Source organism: Elephantulus edwardii, unplaced genomic scaffold (genome assembly GCF_000299155.1).
Source record: "Elephantulus edwardii isolate Elephantulus edwardi_28Jun2011 unplaced genomic scaffold, EleEdw1.0 scaffold00133, whole genome shotgun sequence".
Taxonomy (NCBI): domain Eukaryota; kingdom Metazoa; phylum Chordata; class Mammalia; order Macroscelidea; family Macroscelididae; genus Elephantulus; species Elephantulus edwardii.
In genome coordinates this window covers 5,351,475-5,378,771 of record NW_006399883.1, presented here as the reverse complement: position 1 = coordinate 5,378,771, position 27,297 = coordinate 5,351,475, and the positions used below count along the sequence as shown (strand labels likewise).

Here is a 27,297-nt window from a genome sequence, read left to right as displayed (position 1 = left end):
CCAGGAAAAATTTAATACCTAAGGCCCCAAAGTGCTTAGCATGATGCTAAGTCAGGTTTTGTTGTGTTTTTTTTTTTTTAATGTGCTTCCTCTTGGGCTTTGAATCGATAAGTGCGATGGTCTGTGGGCTTCATTTTGGTAGCACTGCTGTTTGGAAAATGAGAAACACTGAGTTAGAAGAAAATTGCTGAAAAGAGAAGAAACTGATTAGTTCAAGGACTCTAACATACGTTTGTGCCTTCAGCTTGGAGCTCATTTATGTTTGGGTTAGGTATGTGAGAAAAACAAATTTGGTGTTCTGATTATTTTAACATACAAAAGATAGAAAACACTGGGCAGGCAATGAGCTCAGGGTCCTGCTGGAGGAAGCCTGCTACTGAGAGCTGACAGGGGAGCTAGGAAAGAGCAGAAACCCAGCAACGCTTCGGGGTGGCAGGGCTCAGAATGCAGGGTTCTGGGGCTAGTTAAGGTAAGGAGAAGCAGCCCTCATTCCTGTCTAGCCTGAGTGCCTCCTTACACTTGAAGATTGTAATCATCTGGAAAAGGTTTCAGAATGTCTTGTCTTCTAAATAGACTGGGGAGAAGACTGTGGCCACCCCTGGGTCTTCTAAGCAAAGGCTGTATTTGGAGGAGTTAGGGTTGTTTGAGGGATTCCTTGATGTGGATTCTCTCTTTTGGTGACATTGGACGAATGAGGAGTGCTCATCCTGCATGTTCACAGCTGCTTTGGTGTCAGATGTGGCCCCAGGAGGGGAGGGTAAAGTTAGACCTGATGCCAGGAAGGCTGGGCCCAGAGGAGAAGATGATGTCGATTTCAAACCAAGACTAATTCAAGCTCTGGCTGTCCAAGGCTGGACTTAATGGTTGAGATAAGGCCCTAGGGATTGGTCCAGAAAAAAAAAATCACTACAGGAACAGGCAGGGGAGGGGCTGGCAGGTTATAACTGAGATCCCTTGGGGGGAATGCCATTCCCACCAATTTCATTGTTCCATTTGTATCCATTTTGCATCCTTCCACATACCTGTACTGTACCTGCAAAGCACCCTGTCCTGAAGCCAGGCTGGTACCCATGTGATCACCCGTATCTTACATAGGCTGGTTGGCCTGGCCCTGCTGAGCCTGACTCCACATACAGATGAGACAGTTTACTAGCACTGTGGAGCCTCACCCCTGCATTTCTGTTCCCAGCTCCCTATGACTCTGATTGCCAACACTTACCTAGAGCCAGATGTTACTGCTGCCCTGCACAGAGGCAGGTGGCCAGGTGGGGTTAGGGCAGGAAGGCAGGCTCAGGCTGGATGGTACCAAGGGTCTGCCCAGAGCAGTGGGAGCTGGGTCCACGGGTGCGTCCTGGCACGGCCGCAGGGACTCTGCTCGGCCATAGCTGAGGGTTGTGCTTGGGGAGTTGCTGTCAGAGTCAAGGGAGGGGAAGGGACTCAGCCATGTGGCCTGCGAAGCAGTGTCTCTCAGGTGGCCAGCCAGGTGCTGGACAGCTGAAACCCTTCCTCTTGTCCTCCTGGGGGGTTCTTGAGTCTGCTGCCCCACAGGCACCCACTGCTGCTCAGTAGCTGAGCTCTGGTCTATACCATATGGTCCCCAAGTGGTCAATGACCCATGTGGAGGCTCCTGGGAAGGCCAGGCAGGGCTCCCTGAAAGCTGGCATACTCCTAGAAAGTGGGGTGGAGACTCTTGACCCCCAGGAGCCTCTGGTGACCTATGCACCAACAGAGTCTGACTGCTGCCTGCACTGGAGGGAAGGTCTCCAGCTGGCTGTGAGCAGGGAAGCCACGGGTTGACCACACATGGGTGGCTAAAGGCGTGATGAGACAGGGCCTGTCTGACTCCTTGCCCTGAGCCCACTTCCACAGGGTCAACTGGCTGGCTGTGGAGGGAAAAATCCCAAATGCTGCCTGAGAGATGGGAGCCACAGGGGCTGGTCCCAAAGGCAGGGTCTGGGGCCATCAGAGGCTCCTGACACCGACTGTGGGTGGGTGTTTGAGGCACAGTTTCTTCGCAAAAATCCAAAACACCAGGATCTGCCTGGTCCAGGTGTCCAAGAACATTTTCTCCTAAGGAGAGTGCAGCTGTGCAGGCAGGCTGGAACCTCTGGGCAGGACGCCTAGGGCTGGAGGTCTCAGGCAGTGGGCTGGTAACATCGTTGTGGTCAGATATCCTTTGTTTCTGGCTCATCCTGAAGTCTGAAGGTGCTGCCTGGCTGTGTGGAGCCTGCTCCTGGGGAGAACTCTGAAGGGGACCCAGGAGTGCGTGGCCAGGGATAAGGAAATGCTGCAGATGTACTTGGGACTGGCTGGGGACAGCACCCAAGTTCTGAGGCAAGGTCAGCTCCCTGGCTCCATCATCCAAGCCCTGAGAAGACCGAGGCCTGAGGGCCAGCAGGGGAGTTGTGCTGGCCAGTAAGGGCAAGCTTACACACGTCTCGTCATGGGAAAATGCCCCCACTTCCCTCTGGAGCTCTTCTCTCTGGCGAGGTGGCAGCAAGTGGCAGTTCTGGGGCCCGGAAGTGTCTGAATCAGTTCTGAGGAAGTTCTCCTGAGTGAGGTCAGTGACCTCTGTCTGCTGAAGGGTGAAGCAGAGATCTGGCTGCTCTTCTGTATCCTTTTCCAGTAGGGTCTCGATGAAGGTCAGGAGGGGTCTACCTTCTTCCCCCTCTTCATCCTCCTTGCTGTCACATCCATTATCAGAAGCCCATCTAGACAAGGGTGAGCCTTGAGGGGTTGGTGCAGTGCAGGCTGAGTACATGGATTCATCTTGCCGCATCATGGCTCCGAGGAGCGACCCTGGGTGCACAGGAGCCTGGCCGGCGGGAGGGCCCTTCTTTGCCCTGGACCTCTTCCTGGTCGTTGGGATAGGGTTCAGAAGGCCTGGGAGGTTGCTCTCATACAAGATGGCCTCCCCCGTGGTGAAGGTGAAGGGCAGCTGCCCTGCCCGCTTCTGCAGGTGCTCCTCCCCTTCCGCGTTCCTGAGGCCAGACACAAGAACAAGTCTTAACTTCTGGGAATTATAGTGTGAGTGAACAAGAAGGCCTCTTAGCCAGGGGACAGTAGTGGCCAGGTGATTGAACAGGTGAGTAAGGGACAGCAAATCATCTGTTCTGTCTTGTTCAACAGGAGTAAGAAAGAGAATGAGTCATGAAACTGAGCTCTTTTGCATTGTTTGGAGTATGGGCGTACCTCAGAGATATTGCAGGTTCTGCTCCAGAGCACAATACAGTGAGTCACGTGGCACCCTGGGCTTCTAGGGCATGGAAAATATGTTTATTATAACTGTGGTCTATTAGGTGTGCAAGAAAATGATGGAAACGCTTGAAGTGTTGTGAAAATTACCAAAGTGTGTTGTCGAGGCACAAAGTGAGCTGCTGGAAAAGTTGTGCTGGCAGGCTGGCTTGATACGGGGTTGCCACCAACCTTCCACTAGTAAATTATGTCACGTCTGTGAAGTGTAATAGGGCAAAGTGCAATAAAAGGAAGTGTGCTTGTACAAAATTTTTGGTCAAGGATCAATCCTACCAAGGATTCTGAAATAGTCTCAGAGAAAATTGCATATTTGTATGATGAGAAGTAAAAATATCCATGTCTTTCTTCATGAGAAACAAACTGGGACCAAGCTTAGAAGGCCTCATTTATGGTATAAAAAGGCTGACAAATACAGCCAGAAATACACAGTCTGGAGAGGATAAAATTGATAAATGGGACTGTCTAAAGATTAAATCCCTGTATGCATAAAAAATGTTTCCAATAGGGTGAAAAAACCCCCAAAACAAACCAACAACACAAAACCTATTGACTGGGAAACAACATTTATAATACTATCTCAGAAAAGGGTCTCATAACAAAAATTTACAGAATACTCCTAGGCCTCCAGAAGAAAGACTGATAACCCAATTACAAAATGGGGAAAAGATATGGAAAGACTTTTCACAGAGGAAGACTTTGGATGGCCAACAAATACATGAAGAAATGCTCAAAATCATTGGAAAAAACAGAGATGCAAAACAAAACCACAATGAGACACTATCTTACCCCAGTATCAGTGGCAAAGTTTAATAGAGCAGCAAGCAATAAATAAGGGAGAGGTGGGACGTCTCATACATTGTTGGTGGGACTGTAAAATGGAACAATCACTCTGGAAGGCAGTTTGGTGTTTCCTCAAAAAGCTGAACATAGAAACTTCATCATATGACCCAGTTATTTCACTACTAGGAATATACCCCAAGAAAATTAGAACTGAGTCACAAATGGAGATTAGTGTATACCAATGTTCACAGCAGTGTTATTCACCATGACAAGAACATGGAAACAGACCAAATGTCCAACCACAACCAAATGGACTGAGAAATTGTGGTACATTCACATAATGGAACATAATGCAGCATTCAGGAGCAACAATTTTGAAAAAACACTACATAACTTGGGAGAGACTGGAGAGCATGTTGCTAAGTGAACTAACTCAGTCGCATAAGTACAGATACTGTATAAGACCTTTAATATAAAAATAGAAGGATAACTAGTAAAATGTGTATGGTGGTCCAAAGGGGCAAACGGTGAGCAGAGGGATGAGGATGAGTAGGGACAAAACACCTGGGTTGTACAATTTGGTGGGTGGAGGGAGGAGGTAAAGGAAACGAAAAAGATCCAGCAGAGACCTGAAAAGACTGGGTAATGGGCATAGTCCAGTGGTGATTAATTTTATAAAACACAACGTATGTGAATGATTGTATGAAACATGTCGGTGAAAGAATGGGGGGAAAATCTATATAATAAAGTTGTCAATGATTGTTTAAAAATTAATTAAAAAATAAAAGCATTAATTAAAAAATCCAAATCTATGTTCATAGAGCCTTTTTTGGTGACTTAGTATATAATTTTTGTGAGTGTTCTGTGTCTACTTTAGGAGATATGTTTTCTATGATCAGGGTTTAGTGTTTTGTATAAACCCAAAAAATCCATCTAATGAATAAAACAAAACAAAAAACCCTCTAAATAATGTAAGCAATCATTGATACCCTGTAATTTAAGATGCTTTTCCATATTAAAAACTTCTCCAACATGGGATTAAGGAAACCTACAGACTGGGACAAATATTTGGCAATGATATATTTGATAAAAGACTTATATCTAAACTTTATAGAATGTGCCCGCACCTCAATAAGAAAATGCTCAACAACTCAATGTCAAAATGGGCACAATATAGGAATAGACACTCCATCAAAGAAGAAATTCAGATGGCAAACAAACACATGAAGAAATGTTCAAAGCCCCTAGCTATCAGAGAGATGCAAATCAAAATGACTGTGAGATATCATCTCACCCCAGCACCAACAGTAAAGTTCAACAGGTCAGCAAACAACAAATGCTGGTGAGGTGGAGAGATTAGAACTCTTATCCATTGCTAATGGGAGTTTAAAATGGTACAACCACTATGGAAGGTGGTTTGGTGCTTTCTCAAAAAGTTGGAAACAGAAATACCATTCGACCCAGCAATTACACTACTGAGAATACACCCTAAAGAAACTAGAGTGGTGACTCAATCAGATGCATGCACACCCATGTTTATTGTAGCATTATTCACAATAGCAAAAAGAAAGAAGCAGCCCAAGTGCCCATTAACAAATGAATGGATAGAAAAACTGTGGTACAATCAGGTAATGGAATATTATGCAGCACTGAAAAAACGGGACTTGTAAGACACTACAAAACATGGGGAAGTCTGGAAGACATTATACGGAGTGAAATATCTCAGCAGCAAAAGGACAAATACTACATAATATAGCTGTTATAAAGTAAGATTGACATGGGGGGTTGGAGTAAAATAGGAAAAGAATGGATAGATAATGAACACTGCATTGGAATAGATGAGGAGAAGAACTGCCTGATTAGGTATTATATGTATGACAACAATATGAAACAAGAGGTACATTACAAAGTGGACTGTGGGAAGGGGTAGGGTAAAGGAGGAGGAGAAAGGAAATGTGCAACAATGAATCAATGAATGAAATCCCAATCTTTCTGTAAATCTTTGTTAAAATCACACACAAATAACAGACACTTCCTACTGTGGGGAAAAGTAATTTTAAAAATACATAAACCAAGTGATGACAAAAAAGGGCTTAATTAGACATTACCATTAACCAATTACATTAATCAATAGCAATTAATGTTATAAAAGAATTTTGTTTTATATGAATGATTATGAAAAACCAATATGATTTGTAAATATTCACTCAAATAAAAAAATAATTACTTAACTGAAAAATTGCATGCATAAATTTCCCAAGCTTCACATTAACCTTGAAAATTAAGTTACTGTACAAACACATAACACATACAACAATTTTTCACTGGGGAAAGGAATATTCCTTTCCTTTCTTCTCACCATCCCCGCTTTTAAACCGATTCATGGGATGCAAATACCATCAGGCTACCTGGATAGTCACAGGATACGAAGCCTAGAGAGGTGAGAACCTTGCCTCACTGGACCAACAGTACTTGGTGTCCCACATCTGGCTTGATGACCCATGGAGGAAAATGATTGAACTAGAACTGTGATGGAAGCTGACCTGGATAATGTGGGCTCAGGAAAACAAAAGATTGTTTATTCTGATGTGTTGAAAGAATGTTTGAAGAAGCTGTGTGTCTCATCTACCAACATCAATATAGCTATTCTAGTCTTTTTTATGCTTACTGTTTGTATTATTTATCTTTTTCCAGTCACATCTTCAGCCTGCCTGTGCCTTTCCATTTAAAATGTATCTCTTGTAAGTTGAACACAATTGAGGTGTTGTGTTTTTTTTTTTAAATCCATTTTGCCAATTTCTACCTTTTTAATTGGAGTGTCTTGTCAATTAAAGTTTAATGGAATTGTTGATATAGTTAGACTTGGGTCTTCTACTTCATTCTTTAGGGATCTCTGGTGGTATAGTCTATAGAGAGCTGAGCTGCTAACCCAAAGGTGCTGCCTCTTGGGTTGTCTGAATCCACCAGCAGCTCTGTGGGACAATGAAGAGAAATCTGCCATGCAATTTACAGCCTTCTGAAAACCTGCTAGAGAGGGTCAGCTATGAGTGAGTGAGTGGGGTGGTTTCACCATTTGTTCTATTTGTCCAGTTTTTTTATTCCTCCCTTCTTTATTTGCCTTCCTCCTCTTTCCCCGAAGTCGATTTTCACTTATTTGTGGGCTATTTGGCTGTATATTCTCTATTATACTTCTCATGGTTGTTGTAATAACTATAACGTATACTTTACACAACTTTACATTTGCTGTACTGAGGTAACTTGCTGCTGTGATGCTAAACACTGTGACACTGATGTGTCAAATGTGATAATGGTTACCCAAGGTGGACAGTGTTTGGTGGAGCTCCCCGATTAAAACAAGCTTGGAAGCAGGAGTGGCATCCACTTCCAAAATAGCTTGCCTCCGGAAATCCTAAGAACTGGGAGAAATGATGAAAGTTATACAAGTGTTCAGGTTTTTCATTCATAGGACTGCTACGAGTCACTTACGACTCAATGGCACTTAACAATAACAACAACAACAACATACTAGAGTTAATGTTGTGGAAGTCACTTCACGTAAGATTTATGCACCTGCAAATTGTACAGATCCTCAACACTGCCTTTTATGCTGTATCATATATACATTATATCCATATACTATAAATTCCACAAAACATTATAATTTTTAAACAAACACATGTACTTTAAGAAAAGGAAATATAGTATTTTTATTTTAAAAAATTTATGCACATGCTTACCGTTTCCTAATCCCTTCATCCCAAAGTTGGAAGAGAACATTTTGTGGTCTGATAAATGAGTTATGTAAGAGAAACAAGAATTTAAAAAATCCTGCTTGTATAGCTTATTATGTATAAACAACCTCATTGCCATTGAGACAGACGGCCTCATAGCTAACCCTCCAGTATATTTTCACAGAATATAAGCCACACAGGAAAAGCCTGCCCATCTTTCTCCTGTGGAGAAGCTGATGGAATTGAACCACCACAGAGGTAACACCTTAGGGTTGGCAGTGTAACTCCTTACTTGACAGGACCACTGCAGCTGTCGATGTTATAGTTTACAAACTAAGTTACAAGGTAGTGAAAGGATATGAAAGATTAAGTTGTGAAATCCTAGCCTTCTGGAAATAAGTGGGAGACTCTCCGTATTACCTATATGTCATAGAAGCAGCTACCAGCCTGCCCCACTGCGAGGAGCCTATGAGGTAATGACTGATCCTATTCCCTTGGGAAGGCCACAGGGTACAGGTTCACAGCACAAGCAGATGAACAAGAGGTGTGTACGGCAGGCTTGAGGAAGCCATTTCTGAGGAGAGGCATGAAGCCAGCTTTTTGCAGATGGCAATGAGAGTAGCACTTCCTTTGTATACGGTTAAGTGAAGATTCTAGATTCAGAATTTAAATTCTGAGCAAGTAGAGCCTGGGAATTTTCTCTTTTTTGTATTCAAGGCTTCAATATTTGCAGCCATTTTGGTGCAGGCCAGCTTGGAAAGAGGAAAAGAAAGACCATCTTGGGCAAGAAGGAAGAAAGACCGCTTTGGCATACCCGCACTTAGGGGAAGAGAAAATTCTGTGTGCATGTGCTCCAGAAATTGCATAGCAGAGTGGAGGGCAGGCTCACTAGGAAACTTAAAGCCATGGGCAATGCTTTGTGCTAAACCCTGGTGACCACGTCCTGAAAAGGAGGACTTCACTGGGCTGGTCCCTGTGTGCGTTCCTCCCTCAGAACTACCCAAAGGAGCACTCTCCCCAGTCACTTAACACTCACCTTAGATCCTCACTTCTGACAGAGTCCTCACACAAGACCTTCAGACTTTCTTTTAAGTCAGGCTTAACACTTCTACTTTGGGGATGGGCCTTGTGTACCCTGGGTCCCATGACAGGGCCCTTGCTCCTCTGGGACCACACTTACGTTAGGGCACGCTGTCTGGCAACGATGCAGTCTGGCTGGGCTGTCCGGATTACCTTGTAGGTTTTGTCCTGCCCTCTTAGCGCTCCTGGTTGGTTTGTTTGCGGTCGGATCAGTGTGCTTCGGGTCTTTCCTTTTTTTCTTGCTGTTGCTCGGCACATTGGATGTGCTTTGCGCCTCTTTTTCTGGTTTGTTGAGCAGTGTCAGTGTTTAGCGCCCGTTGGTCAGGTGGCTGGGTAAGCGTTTGCTTGTGTGTCTGAGGACTCTCTCGTTGTCTCTTTTCCCACGCTGGTTTGTGTGCTGATGTCGCTTTGTGAATTCGCAGCGGCAGTTTTTCTTCTGCCGGTGCTTCTTGTGGGTTTTTTGTCTGCCTTTGTAGGGCGGTCGCTTTCTGTTGAGTTCAGTTTTTTTTTGTCTTTGGCTGTTGTTGCCTCTTTCGTAGAGTCGCTGTCTTCTTATCTTGGAGGGCTTCTTTTGCGTTAGGGTGTTTGTTTTGGGTGTGGTGGGTGTCTGATTAACTCTTGCCGTTCTTAGGTCCGAGTTTTTTTTGTTCTTGTTGTTTCGGGCTTTTGCTGCTGTTTTTCTTTTGTTTCGTGTGTGTTTCTTCTAGGAGCCCTTGGGGCGGTTTGTGTGGCTGTTGTCTTTTTGCTGTTACTGGTATTGATGTTCCGCGTGATGTTTTTTGGTGGGGGATTTTGTTTGATTCTGTTTTTGTTGTGTTTTAGGTTTTTTATATCTTTAGGTGTGTTTGGTTTGCTGTTCGTGTGTTGGCATGGGCATTTCTTCGTTCTTTGGTCGGGGTTATGTTTGGTAGTGCTAGGTTTTTTTTTTTTGTGTTTTCTTGATTCTTTTATCATTTCTGTTTTAATCCTGTATTTGGTTGTGCTGCAGCTGTTGGTGTGCGGGTTGTGGGATTCTGTGGTGTGGTGATTGGGGCTTTGTTTCCGTTTGTTTGCATGTTAGATAGGGTGTTAGGGGTGTTTAGGTTGAGTACTATGGCTCTTGTCAGGGTCCTCTTTGTGTCGATGCGTTGTTTTGGTCTGGTGCTCTCTGGGTTGTATTTACTGGTTGTTTTTCTTTTTCTTGTGTGTGTTCTTGGGGGGTCTGGTATGTTTTTTCGGATTAATTTTTTGTTGCGCCCCGCTCGTTTTCCGTTTGTTATTTTTGGGATTGCCGGGGTTAGTCGGATTTTTTGATTGTGTGATTTCTTGTTGTTCTTCATTATCTGTTACTGTCTGTCACCTCATTATCTGTTACTGTCTGGATCACACACTACCTCAAACTTCATCTTTCCACCCAGAGGGGTCAGCGTATTCTTTCAACACAGTGTATTCTCACAGTACACATTTGGATAGAATTGGTCAATAGTCCTTGCATGGGATGTGGGCCATAACTGGACTTAGAGAACAACCTCAGGTCTCTGGAAGCCATGGTTTCTGGGAAAAGGGACATACCTGGAATCACAGGCTATTGGTGTGAAATCTAACTTGTGTTTTGTTTGGAAAAGATATGTTTTTGTTTGGAGCTCCAGGATGGTGAGAGGTTGGTGAGGCGTTGCAATAGCAAACAGGGTGAGCTGAGGAGACACGAGGATGCCATCTTCTGACCTATTATTCGGCCCAGGGAGGGATTTAAGATGACCGTGGAAATTCAATTCCTGGAAAAAGAAGACCCCATACTTAGGGAACAGAGAAAGGAGAAGAGAATTTTGAGTGTATAAAACTGGGAATGATTGGCACAGGAGAGAGCAGAGTTTAGGGCTGTTGTACACAGGGTCTCTATGAGTCGCAAGCGACTCGAGGGCACATAACAACAACAACAACAAAACTGGGAATATAATTTCCTTTTACTAGATTCTTGTAGGGGCTCTCGTGGCCCACTGGATAAGGAGTTATACTGCCAAAGTAATGTTAAGTGGTTCAAATCCACCAATTACTCAATGAGAGAAAGATGGACAATCTCTTCTTGTGTGATTTATGGTCCCTGGAGGTCAGATTTGGGTCAGTGACTCGATGACAATGAGCCAGCACTGGAGTGTAAAGAGGTTCAATATCCTGAAAGGAGATAAACAGGCAGGGGGCATTTCCCTCTGCATGAGCCTACACAGGACTAGAACCTCTTCATCTTAACCCAGGGGGCTCTGGGGGCCTAGTGGCCCCGCCAGCCCAAAAGTAGGTAGTTTGAATCCCAAGTGGGTTGTCTCCTCCCACGGGATTTCCAGCCTCTGAAACCTTGCTGAAGGGTCAGCTATGAGTTAGTTCCATCTTGACAACACATAACAACCAAAACTTAACCTGGGTTGCATGCCTTGACCATCTTTCACGGTTTCTCATTCCTCCCTCGGGACGTTGACCCACATTGTTGATTGCTGTCGAGTCGAGCACGACTCATAATGACTCTATGAACAAAAGATCTAATGCCTTTCCACAACTGTCATCATTTCTCCAAGTTCATAGATATAGCCCTTTTTAAGAGCCACAGAACGTGGTGCTTTTGTAAGAAAGGATACAATCCGAGGAATTAATATGCTGTTTGCTGATTTGCAGGAGGTGGTAAAGGCAGACAGTAACATTCTGAGTTCTCTAGAATTATGGGTAAATAATCTTTAGATGCTATTGATTGAATTACATCTCTACTTACTCCCCTCGCTAAATATGTGTTGTAAATCCCAACTTCTAGACTGTGGTTACAATCCCATTTGAGAATGTGCTGCCTTTGTAATGATAAATGAGGTCCGACTAGTGTAGAGTGTGTGTGTGTCTTGAGTTAATTAAACAAGAAATCGGTGCAGGGATCAGGGAAAGAGATGGCAACCACATGAAAGTCAACCAGAGCAGAAGTTCAAAGAGCTAAGAACGTTCTTCTAGAGATGACACAGAGAGAATGTTGTCATGTGCTGTCAAGTTGGAACAACCTCTGTCTATTCTTCTAGTCTTCTAAATGGTGAAAAAAAGAAATATTTTTTGGTGTCTTTTTTTTTATCACTCATTTATGGTACTTCTTTCACAGCAGTTTCTAGATAACTAGGACATCAAGTAAAGATGACAAAATTCTTAACTGAATAGAGGAAGGCTCACATGACAATTCAGTGGTCAACAGGTGGGTCTTTTGCAGCATTAGTGGACTAGAGGTTAGATGACCCTTCCCGGATTGGCAAAAAATCCTGGCTGAAACCCTGGGCCATGTTCCATCTGAGCAGAGCCATGAACATGTTTAGAAATTCCCTGTAAAGATGGTGTTATTACCAGAAACCCAGAAGAATTGTCCAGCAGGCAGCGGAAGCGGCAGACAAAGCTCCTCTCCAGGGAGGTGGAGTTTTCAGAGGGCAGATACTGCTGGTCATCACCTGAGGACCTAATATGGGGCAAGGATTTCTCTCTAGGCAGAACTGAGGGAGAGAGGAAGAGACAAATGTGTCACCAGAACAATCACTGTCACAGAACTGAAAATCTTAGTTGTAAAAGCAACTGGTATATACAAAATTTATGGATCCTAAACTGTGTGGCCCGGCTGCTCTTTGGAGTCAAGGATTCTGAAGCTGTGTCTGACATACTTTGGGCATGTTGTAAGGAGGGACAGGTCCTTGGAGAAGGACATCATGCTTGGGAGGATGGAGGGACAGTGCAAGAGGGGAGGCCCTTGATGAGATGGATTAATTCAGTGACTGGGGTAATGGGGGTAGGTGTGTCAGAGGCAGTGAGGTTGGCACAGGATAGAGCAGGGTTCAGAGCTATTGTATAAGGGTCACTATGAGTCGCAGGCAACTTGACAGCACATAACAACAAACTTTGCGGCCATGTGAAATTTGGTTTTCACCAAAAGGTGATCATCAGCCATTTGAGCTGGCTCCCTCATTTCATCAATTGATGTTACCAGTTAGCTTCATGTTAAACTCTGTGTTGCTCATCAGCAACGTTGTTGGTTCCACTGTTGAAATACATGCTGCCAAGTACCTGTCATCGCCTGCCCTCTGCTGTGCTGGTTAGTTCCTCATTATCAGGTGGGCACACACTATGGTGGTTGAGATCATGGGCCTGGGTCCAGAATGGAGCCTCACCTGCTGTGTGACCCTGGTCAAGTGACTTCGTCTCTCTATGGGTCTCAGTTTTCTCATCTAGTTTCACAAGGTTGTTCTGAGAATGACATTCATTTTTACTTATAAAGTATATGGCATCATGTCAGGCACATTATAGTATCCCTGTAAGGCTTGGCTGTTACTGTCATTATTTTGTTTTCTTACTATGCTTTTGCCATAACTGGGGTCCCTGCTCCCACTTTGCTAGTGACTCCCTACCTCAGTCATTACAATAGCCTGCAAGGTCTACGTGATATGCCCACACCCCGAGTTTCTTCTATTAATCTCTTCTCACTCTCTCTGTGCCCTTCTCTGTGGTCTCCTACCTACTTCTCAACCATGCTATAGGTATTTCTGCCTCAGGAACTTTGCACTTGCATTCTCGTTTGTCTGCATTGCTCTCCCCCATTTTCCCCAAACCACTGTAAGCAGAAACATTCCTACCCTACAACTTCTTTCTTCTTATTCTTTCCGTTTTCTCCTCAGAAATATCACCCATTTATTTATTTATTTGTCTCATTTTGACCCCCTCATTAGCACTGAAGTCCACCAGAACAGGATTTTAGGCTGCTTTGCTCACTGCTGTTTCCCCTGCTCAGAACAGAGCTTGGCACATTCTCAGCATTTAACAAACATCTCCTACTTAAATGACTGACCAAAGTGCAGCAGAAGTGATCATCTGCACATTCTTGTTTTCTACAAAAGACAAAGCCAGTGCCAGTTTGGCAGAAGTGAAACATGTTGTGCCCAGAGAAGTGACCTGATAGACTCACCTATCCACTTTTGTAGAGGATGCCGTCTCACCTTCGTGCGAGCACTGGCCCAGCCTTCCCTTTTTTATCCCCAGGACATAGTGGGCACTACAGGGAGGCACTTAACAACACTATAAATTCACTACAGGTTTCCCGCCACCAATTATGTTATTCAAACTCTCTGGTGCTTCTTTACATAAAAAGAGGCATAATTAGAAGCAATGGAGACATACTGAAAATTGTTCCTGATGATATTATTTTGTATTTATTTGACTCTAAAGGAAGACCCTCGATGAGATGGATTGATTCAGGGACTGGAGTAATGAGGGTAGGTGTGTCAGAGAGAGCAAGTTAGGCACAGGATAGAGCTGGTTTCAGGGCTATTGTCCATAGTGTTGTTATGAGTCTCGAGTGATTCGTTGGCACATAACAACCACAACAGTGTTATAAATGAAGTAAAATAATTTGGTGAATTTTTTACTTCATTGCATGCAGAACAAGTGTCAAGAACTATGTATGTTGTTCTTGTTATGTGCCATCGAGTGGCCTATGACTCGTAGCAAACCTATGCACAATAGCTCTGAACGCTGCCCTATCCTAAGTCAATCTCTCTGACTCCGACACACCTACCCCTATTAGTTACTCTGTCAATCCACCTCACCTGGGGTCTTTCTTGCCTGCACTGTCCCTCCACCCTCCCAAGCAGGGTATCCCCAGGGACTGGTCCCTTCTGGCCACGTGCTCAAAATATATAAGATGGAGCTTCAAAATTCTATCCTCCAAGAAGGAGCCTGATTTCACCCTCTCCAGGATAGACATATTTGCACTCTTGGATGTCCATGGTATGTTCAAAACTCTTCTCCAGCACCATAGCTCAGAGTCATCAATTCTGTCAATCCCAGTCATTGTCCAGCTCTCTAATGCCGATCAAGTAATTGTGAAGATCATGGCCTGAATCAGGCACACCTTAGTTTTGAGACTGACATCATTGCTCTTTAGCACTTTGGAGAAGTCTCCGACAGCAGTTTTCCCCAGAGCAATTCATCTTTTGATTTCCTTACTGTTGAATGCCAAGAGTGTAGACTGTGGAGCCAAGCGTGTTCTAATTGTTAACAACCTCAATCTCTTTTCCATCTACCATGGTGCCACCAATTGGCCCAGTATAGCTATTCAATTTAAAGGAGCCCTGGTGTCACAGTGGATTAAATGCTGGTCTGCCAAGCAAAAGGCAGGCAGCTAGTTGCTCCAGTGGAGAAAGGTGAGCCAATCTGCTTCTGTCTGAATTCAGTCTTGGAAACACTTTGGGCAGGCCTCTGCCTTACAGGGTCACTAGGAGTCAGAACTGGCACAAAGACAGTTTTAATTCCATTTATTAAACTTTAAAAAGTCCTGTTGGGATGGTATTGACATACTTTTCCAAGTGTTGCCAGAGATTTTAGAGTTATGTATTAAAAGGGAGCTGGAACAAGAACTGACAGTGATTGCAGCAATGGGCTCAAGTGTGTCAGAGATCGGGAGGAGGCCATAGGACAGGACAGGGTTCAGGTCTGTTGTTAACAGGGTTCTTATGAGTTGTATTCAACTTGACAGCACCTAACAACAATAACAACAACTAAGGAAGAAAGAAGTACAAGGAATGACTAAGTCAGAAGCAATGGAAGTGCAGAACCTCAGGGCACCAGCTGGGAGCCAGGTTATTGGCTTGTGTCTTAGCCTTAAATTACCCCAGTGGCTTTAGAAAGCACTTCTAGCCACTTAAAAACAGATGGCCTATAGTAGGTGCCACTGTATTTTCTACAGCTAATGTGAATGAAGAATATGTGAAACACAATGTATATAAACTTTGAGAAGAGTCTTGAACATACTATGGACTGCCAAGAAAACAAATAGGTCTGTCTTGGAGAGGGTGAAACCAAGTCTCTCCCCGGAGGCTAGGATTTTGAAGCTCTGTCTCACATACTTTGGGCATGTGGCCAGGAGAGACTGGTTCTTGGGAAGGACATCATGCCAGGAAGGGTGGAGGGACAGAGCAGGAGAGGAATACCCTGGATGAGATGGATTGATATGGTATCTCGGGCAATGAGGGTTGGTGTGTCGGAATTAGTGAAACTGGCTCTGGACAGGGAAGGGTTCAGAGATGCTGTACATAGGGATGCTATAAGTCACTGGCACCTCAATGGCACATAACAACAAAAACATATTATATTGGTTGTATTTTTAACTTAAGCTTCAAGTTTAGAGTCAACAAGACCTTGGGGAGGGCTTTGTATTTAAAAATCGGTTGTTATTATATTCTGGAGGAACACTCTTCTAAGTGGTACAGCACTCTTCTGTCAATATGCTGTACTGAGGTAACCTGGGGTTGCTGTGACGCTGAGCCTTGTGCATTGGAGTGTCAAATGCCATTACCCATGGTGGGCAGTGTTTGGTGAAGCTCTCAGATTAAGACAGACTTGGAAGTAGGAGTGGCATACATCTTTTGAACAGCATGCTTCTGGAAACTCTAGAAACTTTGATAAAGGGTGATGGTTGTGGAAGGGCTTCAGGCCTTTTGTTCATGGTGTTACTATGAGTCGTGCTCAACTCAATGGCAATCAACAACAACAAGCAAACCAATAAAAAAATGGAAATAAAAAAAAACCACACAAAAAAGAGAGAAGAGCCTTTTCTGCATCCTACATAGGCGTATTAAATGTACGCTGAAAGCTCTGCAGAGAGGACCTGTGTGTGGGCTCAGATAAAGGCATTTACACAACAGTATGTACACGTAAGCTACAATACTGCCTTTTGCTTATGTTTTTGCATCATCCAGTAGAGGGTGCACAGGGCAGCACACAATTGGTTACCTGTCCTGTGTGTTCAGCAGGTGCACAGATGTGAGTCCTCTGATGGCCTGAACACAATTCAGGGGCTGCATCCTGCCTCTAAAGGCAGGACAGCCCCTCCAGTGCATGTCCTGCCTCTCCTAAATGGGGTCAAACTAGGCAAGCCTCAATTTCTTTCTCTGTACATTCATTCATTCATGCATGCCAGCAATGAATACTTACAAGTGCTCACTCTGTATCATGTACTATTCTAGGCATGGCACATTAGTGAACAAGACAATTTTAAAACTATGCTTGCATTCTATTGATAGCAAAGACAAGTGAAATCTATTTCCTATGCCTGCTTAACTGTTATTATTGTTGTTTTTATGTTACGAGTGTGAACCATTTCATAGCTGACTCTCCAGGAGTTTTCAGAGGCTGTAAATCACATGGGAGGAGACTGTTCATCTTTCTCTGAGGAACAGCTGGTGGATTTGAATCACTTGCTTTCGGGTCACTTGTTAGTGTAATTCCTTACCCACAAGGCTGCAGACTTCCCTTTCCTGTTATTGTTGTTTGCTGTCGAGTCAGAACTGATCCACAGATGACCAACCAGCAGGTTTTCAGAAGCAGTAAGTCGCACGGGAGGAGATTGCTTATCCTTCCCCTGTGGAGTATCTGGTGGATTAAAACTGTGTGCATTTGGCATTGCAGCACAGCTTGTTATAAGGGCTCATGTGTTGTTAAGGTCATCAAGTCGAACATAACTCATAGCGATCCTATGAACAAAAGACCTGAACCCTGTTCTATAACTACTGTCATTTCTCTAAATTCATAGAGTTTCCAGAGGCATGTTGTCTAGGAAGTGGACACCACTCCTATTCCAAATATATGTATATCAAATGAAGTCACACACATGAGATTGATCTGTACAATGCAAAATCTTGTACCATCAATGCTACCTTGTTCCACAAGTTTTCTGATGTGCCCTGTCTTCCTCGCATTCCTCCATGCACTCAGACCATGGCCAGTGAGTCAGCAGTGCTTAGTTGATGATATATACATTTGAGCTGAGAAACAAAAGTTTAATTCTTTAATTTCTTTCCCATGGCCCATAAGGTTCAGGCATGGTGGGTCAGAACACACTTACAGAGTTGATTTGACCTCCTAGCCTTCTCCCCTCCAAGCCTTGGTGACTTACGACTGGTGTTCTGCTTGGCCTCTTTGGTGACAGGGTCCGGGTCTGGTGACCAGCACAACTGACTCTTGAACATAGGTCTATCCTCCTTGTGGATAAGCTCAAACACACTTTGATAGATGACATCTGACTACAAAGACAAAGGGGGAACATCACACTTCCAGAGCTGCTACCTGTCCTCCGAGGCGGTAGTGAAGCCTTCTCACCCTCCACACCCTCAAAGCCAGCCCACATCTTCTGATGTCCGTACTGAGTGACCCGTCATCTTAGCCTCACACATCCTTGTTCCTTCTCACCTCTGGGACTGGTGCATGCACTCTATCCACAGACCCTCCTACAGTCTTTCACAGTTCATTTTCTCAGGCTACTGCTGTGCTCAAACCTAGGAAACACCTCTTGATATCACTGCTAAACGGAGTGACTATCAGGTGATAAGTCTCAGATAACAGAGAGATGCCTGAGATTGAGATACTCTTAGTGAACCACTGAAATAGTCCAGAGAGCTGGTCTGAAGCTCAGCGGGAGGAGGAGTTGAGCGTCCCTGGAAAGCTATCCTCAGCTCTTTCAGACAAAATTAAACAGATTGAGGGGGAAAGATCTGATTTCTGGGAGCATCAAAGTCTGTTCCCTTATTTCTTAAAAGAAATGAAGGAACACAAATTTATTATAGTCTCTTAGGGACTAGGTTTGGCCAAGTAGTAATCTGAACAGGAACAAGAATGAACCTATCTGGTTGCATACAGATTCTGGAATACTTCAAATGCAAAGAGAATGTGAAATTTTTTTCAGGCTAGTTTTTCCTTGAGAAATTTTTAGTGTATTCCTTATAAATCAAGTAAATTTATTCCAAATAATAAATTTCTTTATAAATCTCTATGCCTGCAGTTCCTAGTTTGTTAAATCATGTTCCAGTTGGGCATGGTTTGGGACTCTTTTGAATCTCCTGAGCAGAATTAAGTAAGACTCTGGTGTTTAAGCTATGAGCAGACAATAATGTTGAAAGGCCTGGCAAAGGAGTTTCTCTCCAAGCTGGAAGCCAGCAAAGGAAGGTGAAGGATAAGTGAGGTAGAGACTCTCAGATGACAGGAAAAGACGGAAGGAAATGAAGGGTTTATAAACAAGTTACATGGATGATGAGGGAGCACGGCAGGGGCTCTGAAATGAAGGAAGGTAGCTTACAGAGGGACGATCCAGGAAAAATAGAAAAGACAATTAAAAAAAAACACCACAGTAGTCCAAGCAGGCCTTACTTCTTCATTGCAAACAAGGCCAAACCCAGGCTACTGGTCAAGGAGGGCTGTGGACAGAGGCCGAGGCCAGACTGAAGGCTATCTCCTTCCTGAGTCCACCTGTTCTTCCATGCTCCCTCTGCCTTTTCCTCTCCCTTGTGGCCTTTATTTCTCTCCCATTCATTCCTCTTCTTCTTCCTCCCTCTAGAGCTATGCCTACCACACCTGGAAACTATGGTTAAACATCTCAGCAGGGGCTGTGTGCTCCTAACATCCGTCACCTTACTTTGTGCTTCTCTGGGGTTTTGTCTGAGTTGAAGGATTTTAAATAAGTTGTGTGGGTTTTTTTCCCTTCTTTAAATTCTTTCCTATAGGGGCCTCTGTCCCCAACGAGGCTCATCTCCCATCAAGTTCCTCCTCTGCCCTTGGGTCACAAGTGAGGAAGGGCAAATACTGTTAAGAAACTGGACAGAAGGCTGGACACATGAGGGCTCTGGTGGACACTGTCTGAGGTCTATCTCTGACAAATAAAATCTTTTCTAAGAGTCCAGTTAAAACCAAGACACAAAGGTGAAAATATTACAAAAAAATAACATTAAATCTCAGCTCATTCTTTCTCTTCCCAAGTTAAAGGGAGGAAGTCACTGTAGCAATGAAAGGTGGGTCCCTCATGGAGACATGGCTGGGGTAGGGGTATGGGTTGGTAGGGGGTGAACACAGAGATAAAAATAACTCTATACTTTTATATTTTTTTGGTTTTAGAAAGTTCTCTGTTGCTACAAAAACTCCTCAAGCAAGTCTGTCTTAGATTAAGCACAACCAGAGTGCTCCTTAGAAGCAACAATGGTGAAGTTTCATCTCACATACTTTGTGCATCTTATGAGAAGGGGTTGGTCCTCAGAGAAAGATATCATGCTGAAAAAGGTAAAAGGTCCGTAAAAGAGAGGAAGACTCTCAACAAGATGGATTGATACAGTGCCTACAACAATGGACTTACGCATGAAGAATGTCAGACATCGTGAGACAGGAGAGGGCAAAGTTCAGATCTGTTCATAGTGTCACTATGTATGAGTTGTGGCTGCCTTGATGGCACCTAACAACAACCACTGCTATTTAAAAAAAATCTTTCCATTTCCTTTGAGAACAGGAACTGGGCAAGGATGTCCATTATCACTTTTCCTAATCAACATTGTATTGGAAGTTTTAGGAATAGCAATAAGACAAGAGAAGGAAATAAGAGGTATCCAAATTGGCAAAGAGGAGGTAAAATTATCTCTAGATGCAGATGATATAATAGTATACTTAGAAAATCCTAAAGACTCAGCAAGAAAACTACTGGACATTGTTGACCAATTCAGCAAAGTGGCAGGACACAAGATCAACATACAAAAATCAACTGTATTTCTCTACAGGGACAAAGAGAATACAGAACTGGAGCTAAGAAAAACAATACTCATAACAATAGCTAACCAAAAGATTAAATACTTAGGAGTAAATCTAACCAGAAACACAAAGGATCTAGCCAAAGAAAATTATAAAACATTACTACAAGAACCAAAAAGAGATGTGGAGAAATGGAAGCATATACCTTGCTCTTGGATAGGAAGACTCAATATTGTGAAAATGACAATACTACCAAAGGCAAATTATAGGTTCAATGCAATTCCAATACAAATATCAATTCCATTCTTCAACAAGATGGAAAAGGCAATCTCCAATTTTTTGGAATGGAAAGAGGCCCTGAATACACAAAGCACGCCTTAAAAAGAGAAATAAGGAGGGAGCTCTGGTGGCCTAGTGGCAAGAAACTGCTTTGCAATCCCAAAGATATGTGGTTTGAATCCACCAGATGCTCTGCTGGAGAAGGAGGGGCAATCTCTTCCTGTACCGTCAGATCCAATTTGATGGCACACACAAAAATAATAAAAAATAATTTTTTTTAAAAAAAAAGGAGAAACAAGGTAGGAGGCATCTCACTCCCTGATTTCAAATTCTACTACACTGTTGTCGTGGTCAAGACAGCATGGTACTGGTACAGTGACAGACACATAGATCAATGGAATAGAACTGAGAACCCAGAAATCAGCCCATCTACCTGTGGTCAACTGATTTTTGACAAGGAGATGAAATCAATTAAGATGGTGTTGGCAAAATTGGAAAACTATCTTCAGAAAACTCAAGCAAGACCCACTCCTCATACCACACACAAAAACCAACTCAAAATGGATCAAGGACCTAGAAGTAAAATCAAGGACTAGAAACTTCATTAGAGAAAACCTTGGAAGAACTCTAGAAGTCCTAATCCAAAATGTGAAATCCATGAATTCCAAGCATCCTGAAAAACCTAATATCAGGAGAAAGTAGGTGAATTGGACCTTCTAAGAATCAAATCCCTATGCACATTCAAAAACTTCTCCAACAGTATAAAAAAGGAAAGCCACAAACTGGGAAAAAATAGTTGGTAATGACATGTCAGATAAGGGACTTACTTTTAGATATAGAATTTATAGAATACTCCAGCACCACAAGAAAAATCTAAATAACCAATTGCAAAATGGGCACAGGATATGAACAGACACTTCACCAAAGAAGACATTCTGATGGTGAAAAAACACATGATGAACTGTTCAAAATCCCTAGCTCTAGGAGAGATGCAAATCAAAACAACTATGAGATATCATCTCACTCCAGTAAGAAGAGCAAAATTCAACAGAGCCACAAACAACAAGTACTGGTGAGAGTGTGAGGAAACTGGAACCCTTCTTCACTGTTGGTGGGAGTGTAAAATGGTGCAACCACTGTGGAAGGCAGTATGGTGCTTTCTCAAAAAGTTGGAAATAGAAATGCCATTTGACCCAGCAATTCCTCTATGGGGATAGACTCTAAAGAAACCAGAACTGCCACCCAAGCAGATATATGCACACCCATGTTTATTGCTGCTTTGTTCAAAATAGCAAAGCATTAGAAACAACCCAAGTGCCCATCAACAAATAAATGTATAGAGAAGCAGTGGTATATTCATGCAATGGAATACTATGCTGCATTGAAAAACAAGGAACTCATGAAATATTATACAAAATGAGTGACCCTGGAGGATATTATGCTGTGTGAAATATCTCAGACACAAAAAGATAAATACTGCATAATGCCACTGTTGCAAAAGGGACTGAGAGAGGAGTTGGGGGCAAACTAAGAAAGGAGTGGATAAACAATGTACACTGCATTGAAACAGATGCAGGAGAGAACTGTTCAAAAGGAATATATGATTAAGTATTATTTTATGACAAGAGTCCAGAATAAGAGCTGCATAGTAAAGTTGACTGGGGATAGGGGGCATTGTAGAACAATGAAATAATTTTTTTCTTTTCAAAGAGAAAAGCATACTGTGTGTGTGTGGGGGGGGTGGGCAGAGAGGAAAATGTGCAATAATGAATGAATGGAAATCCAAAGTTTCTATAAGAAGACTCTCATTAAAATATCAATAAAAATAATAATTTCCCCCCCACCAAAAAAATTCTTTCCATTTCAAGGACCCCTGTTGTGTGGTGGTTATTTGTCTGATAACTAGAAAATTTGGCAGTTTGAACTTACCAGTTATTCCATGGAAGAAAGACTTGTCAGTCGAGATTAAGCCTTTGAAACTCTATGGGACAGTTCTGCTTTGTCTCAGAGGATCACCCTCAGTCAGAATTGAATTGAAAGTAATGAGTTTTGGTTTTTCCTACTAAATGGCACTTTTGGTGTATAATACACTTGAAAATGCATTGGTATCACTCGATCAACACTATAATACTGTAGGTGCAGAATATCTTCCCTCAGAGGCAGTCATGAAAGCGCATTTTTTTACTTCTCTGACTGCAGAGAATGTAACAAACAGTCACAGTCCAAACTCAGAAACCCATCACGGCAGCAGCACTGGGGCAGGTCATTCTTGGGAGAGACAGGACTTCTCTGATCAGCAACTTTGGCTCAGGACCGAAGGCCCCATTTGCTAAAGGCAGTGCGATATTGCCTGGGCATAGCATTCCACCAAATTTTAAGTTGTGACTATTGCCAGGGCCGTTTTGAACCAGAAGATGAAAAGAAGAATCATTGTCTCTTAAGGAGTGATTGGTCTTGATGAGTTGGGCTTCTTTTACACCAAGGGGCTAGGGAGAGAGGTGTAGCACTCAATGACCTTCTTGGATGTGTCATGAAATTCCCTTCCCCACTGTGAATTAACATGTACAAAAAAGCAGAATGAGAAGTGCTAAGTTCACAAACTCTCAAGAATGCATGTTTGGGTCACATCCCCAAGTAAGCCCCTGAGATATGTGAGGGGTGCTGGAAACTGAGAAAAGATTGTGGAGGATGGAGAAGATGAGAACTAGTTTCTATTCTGAAGTTAGCTGCAGTGAGGAGAGCTGTAGTTTGTTCCACCAACATTTATCTCTTTTGAGTTTCCACTCAGGCAGAGAGGGTAACGGGAACCAAGGGAGAGTTGCTTATGAATTTCTTATGTAGTTGCGGATGTGTGCAAAGAGGTGAGTATGAAAATGAGTGTAAGTTCTCAGATTCTTGGCTGTAAGAGATGTAATTAACCTTTACCCTCAATTACTGCCCCTTTTCAATCTACCACCAGGTTTGTGCTAGGGCCACAATTCTCATAGTCTTCTCCTCAACAATGATTGGACATGGCAGGGACAAGTTTAGGCAGACCTGGTGTTAAGAGAAGCATGACACTAGTGGGTAATTTTGGCTTGAGGACTTCCCATAAGCTTTGTCTATTTTTTTATGATTTGCATTTCAGTTAAGACTTTTCACCTACGTACATTCCTTCCCTTCTTTCCTGGATCTCTACTTCATCAGGTCCTACCTCTGCTTCTCAGGTGACCAAGTCTAACACATCTTCTAATAGGCTAGGAAGCCAAAGTTTGAGAAGGTTAATTTCAAATCTCTGCAGTGTGTATAAGAAGAATTTAGATAGAGACTCCGATCTTCTGGTTTCCATTAAAACTTCACAGAGATAAGACTTGCCCTAGTTCTTGAACTGAAAAATAAAGTCATTTACCTGATGAAATCCCAAGTAGTCTTGGACAGTGGGGGAGACATAAAAAACATAGCCATCTTCTGTAACAGCCATGAGGAAACCATTGAGGGCCTGGAAAGAGGCAGAAAGCATATTCATTATACACAGTATATATATTCATAATTTTAAAAAATTTTTAATTCATAATGTTTTATTTTGTCTCTACATTTCTGTAGTATGTCACATTCCTTGGCTATACTGATCCACTGCTGGCCAGCACACCTTCAAGTGTGAGGAGGGGAAAGGAACAAGCCAATGTTCTCCGCTGGCTGAGGCTGTGTGTTGGATTTACTGGACTAAGTAACTACAAAAAAGGCACTCACCTGCTACCACATTAGAAACTCCTGGGATGGTACCAGGGAATAAATTTTTAACTACTCCCCCAGGAGATTTGGAGAAAGCCCTAGGCTTAAGAAAAAGGTATTTTGCTGAGCTTTGATTTTAAGCTTTTAGTTAGAAACATTTCTCCACATTCATTTCAGAGAAACATGTACCGACAGTTAAAAACCACTCACGCGGACCTTGCTCCCTTCTGCCCCTAAAAACCACTACACAGGCCTCGCCTCCCTGTGCCTCTGTTAGTTTCAAGTGAAAATTACAACTTACGATCGTGACAAATTATCTATTCAGTGAGTACTGAACACACAGTTCCACACACAATTCCCAGTTTTAAGCCTAAGATAATGCAACATAAAACACAGGTTTGATTTCCAAGAGAAAAGGCTTGATGGGGAGTGCTCTTCATTGTACCTCTTGGTTTATTGAGATGAATATTAATACTACAGGGTTTCATTAACTGTAGATTTAAAAAGGTATCCAGTAGAATACATCTTTATACCTACTTTTCTTCCTCTTCTTTTGTATTTCATTTACATATTTTGAGTTTATTTGATGGCTGATAACCAGATTTTCATATCTAGCCCATCATCTAAATCACACAATATTAGTGGCAAAACACCTTTGGGGTGATGATCAAGTACTAATGCCTGGAGTGCAGGACTCCTACAACGCCATGTGTAACGCCCACCCACATAGCTCTGTGAGTATAGAATTGTAAAAAAACTGGAAGAGAGATATAGAAAACTGTAGTCAATAAGATAAATATATATAATACTGACATTCCATCAGACATTCAACATGATAATGAGAGCCAAATTCAGCAAGAGTTGAAATAACGTGCTTTCAGAAAACCTCTGAGACCTGATTCTATAATAATCATAATCATTGCCACGGAACAGAGATAGACAGTATTATGTAGCAGTACCTGGAGAAGCAAGTCTCCTTCAGAAAAGAGTTCTGCATTGAGCTGGGGAGAGGCATGTTCACTTGCTCCTGGGTTCGCTGAGGGGCCAGCTGAACAACTTGTATTGCTGTCCTTTAGAGTGGCTAGGAAAGAGAAAAGGTAGAGTTAGTAACATGCTTCCCACTCCCAAGGATGGAAAAGAGAATTCATGGGGCCTTGGGAGAATGGAAAGTGTAGGTCCATGTATTTGCACCCCGAGTTCTTATTTGGAGTAGTAGGATTGGCCATATGTGATTGGACACCTGCCCCTCCACCTAAGTGGTCGGGAGAACTCCACTTACTGTACCTTCTGTGCAGGCAAAACAATCAGCACTTAATGGCCAGCTTAGACACAGCCTCCTCTGAGCCTTTCCTAAAACATCCTCAGGAAAGTTACTGTGGCTCCCTCTGCCCCCTTAGCATCACGCAGCCACCACTACTAAAGAGCATGTTTTGGTGTCTGATCACTTTTATTTACACATTGTTTTTCACACTGAATCTTTCTCATTTCTTTAGCCTCATCCTCCCTCCACCCATCAAACTGTGTGACCCTATGAATGTTGAATGATCCAGGAAGTATCAAGAGAAGATGGAAGGAGTACACAGAGTCACTGTATCGGAAGGAATTGGCTGACACAGGAATTTCATGAAATAGCATATGAGCAAGAGCCTATGGTGATAGGACGTTCAAATTGCTCTGAAGGAATTTGCAAAAAACAAGGCTCCAGGAGTTGACTACATAGCAATTGATTTATTTCCACAAACAGATGCTGCCCTGGATGTGCTCACTAAGTTGTACCAGGAAATCTGGAGGACAGCCAGCTGGCCAACTAACTGGAAGAGATCGATATTTGTTCCCATTCCAAAGAAAGGTGACCCAACAGAGTGTGGAAATTATCGAATGATATAATTGATACCACATGCAAGGAAGATTCTGCTGAAAATTATTCAAAAACGTTTGGAACATTGTTGGCAGAGAACTGCCAGATGTGTAGGCTGGATTTAGAAGAGGTCGTGGTACTGGGGATATTATAGCTAATGTTAGTTGGATCTTGGCAGAAAGCAGAGAATACCAGGAGAATGTCTATCTGTGCTTCATTGACTATGCAAAGGCATTTGACTGTGTGGATCACAACAAGCTATGGCTGACTCTGAGAAGAATGGGAATCCCGGAACATTTGATTGTGCTAATGTGAAACCTATACTTGGACCAAGAGGCCGTCGTCAGAACAGAGCAGGGAGACACTGGATGGTTCAAAATCAGGAAAGGGGTCCATCAGGGATGTATTTTGTCTCCTTCCTTTTTCAATCTGTATGCAGAACAGATCATCTGAGACGCTGGGCTGTACGAGGAGGAATGTGGCATCAGGATTGGTGGAAGAATCAACAACCTGCATTATGCAGATGACACAACCTTGCTTGCTGAAACTGAGGTGGACCTGAAGCGCTTGCTGCAGAAGGTCAAGGACTGCAGTCTTCAATATGTATTGAAGCTCAACATCAAAAAAAGAAAGATTCTCACCACTGGGCCAATTGGCAGCATCAGTATGGATGGTGAAGAGATTGAGATAGCTAACAGCTTTTGTTTACTTGGTTCCACAGTCAACACTCTTGGTAATAGCAGCCAGGAAATCAGGAGACGAATTGCATTGGGAAAGTCAGCTGTAAGGGACCTCTCAAGAGTACTGAAGAGCAATGATGTCAGGCTGGAAACTAAGGTGCACCTAATCCAAGTTATAGTCTTTGCAATTACATGCTATGCATCGGAGAGTTGGACAGTGAATAGAGATGATAGAAAGAGAATTGATGTCTTTGAGTTGTGGTGCTGGAGAAGAGTGTTGAATATTCCATGGACTGTTAGGAGAACAAACAGGTTTGTCCTAGAGAGGGTGAAGCCAGAATGCTCCTTGGAGTCAAAGTTTTTGAAGCTTTGTCTGACATAC

At 43.0% G+C, this 27,297-nt stretch overlaps 1 protein-coding gene across 1 annotated transcript in view; it reads right to left on the bottom strand.

Annotated features, from left to right (window-relative positions):
* Window positions 1–1,271: 1,271 nt before the first annotated feature.
* LOC102852131 overlaps window positions 1,272–27,297 on the bottom strand; it is a 91,739-nt gene continuing 65,713 nt past the window's right edge. The window contains exons 7-14 of the mRNA XM_006894040.1: window positions 25,337–25,404; window positions 24,055–24,144; window positions 17,779–17,905; window positions 12,189–12,319; window positions 10,398–10,600; window positions 8,947–9,021; window positions 1,862–2,981; window positions 1,272–1,409 (exon numbers count right to left, since the gene is read on the bottom strand). Of these exons, the coding sequence (XP_006894102.1) occupies window positions 1,272–1,409; window positions 1,862–2,981; window positions 8,947–9,021; window positions 10,398–10,600; window positions 12,189–12,319; window positions 17,779–17,905; window positions 24,055–24,144; window positions 25,337–25,404 (1,952 nt within the window). The remainder of the gene's footprint in view (window positions 1,410–1,861; window positions 2,982–8,946; window positions 9,022–10,397; window positions 10,601–12,188; window positions 12,320–17,778; window positions 17,906–24,054; window positions 24,145–25,336; window positions 25,405–27,297) is intronic.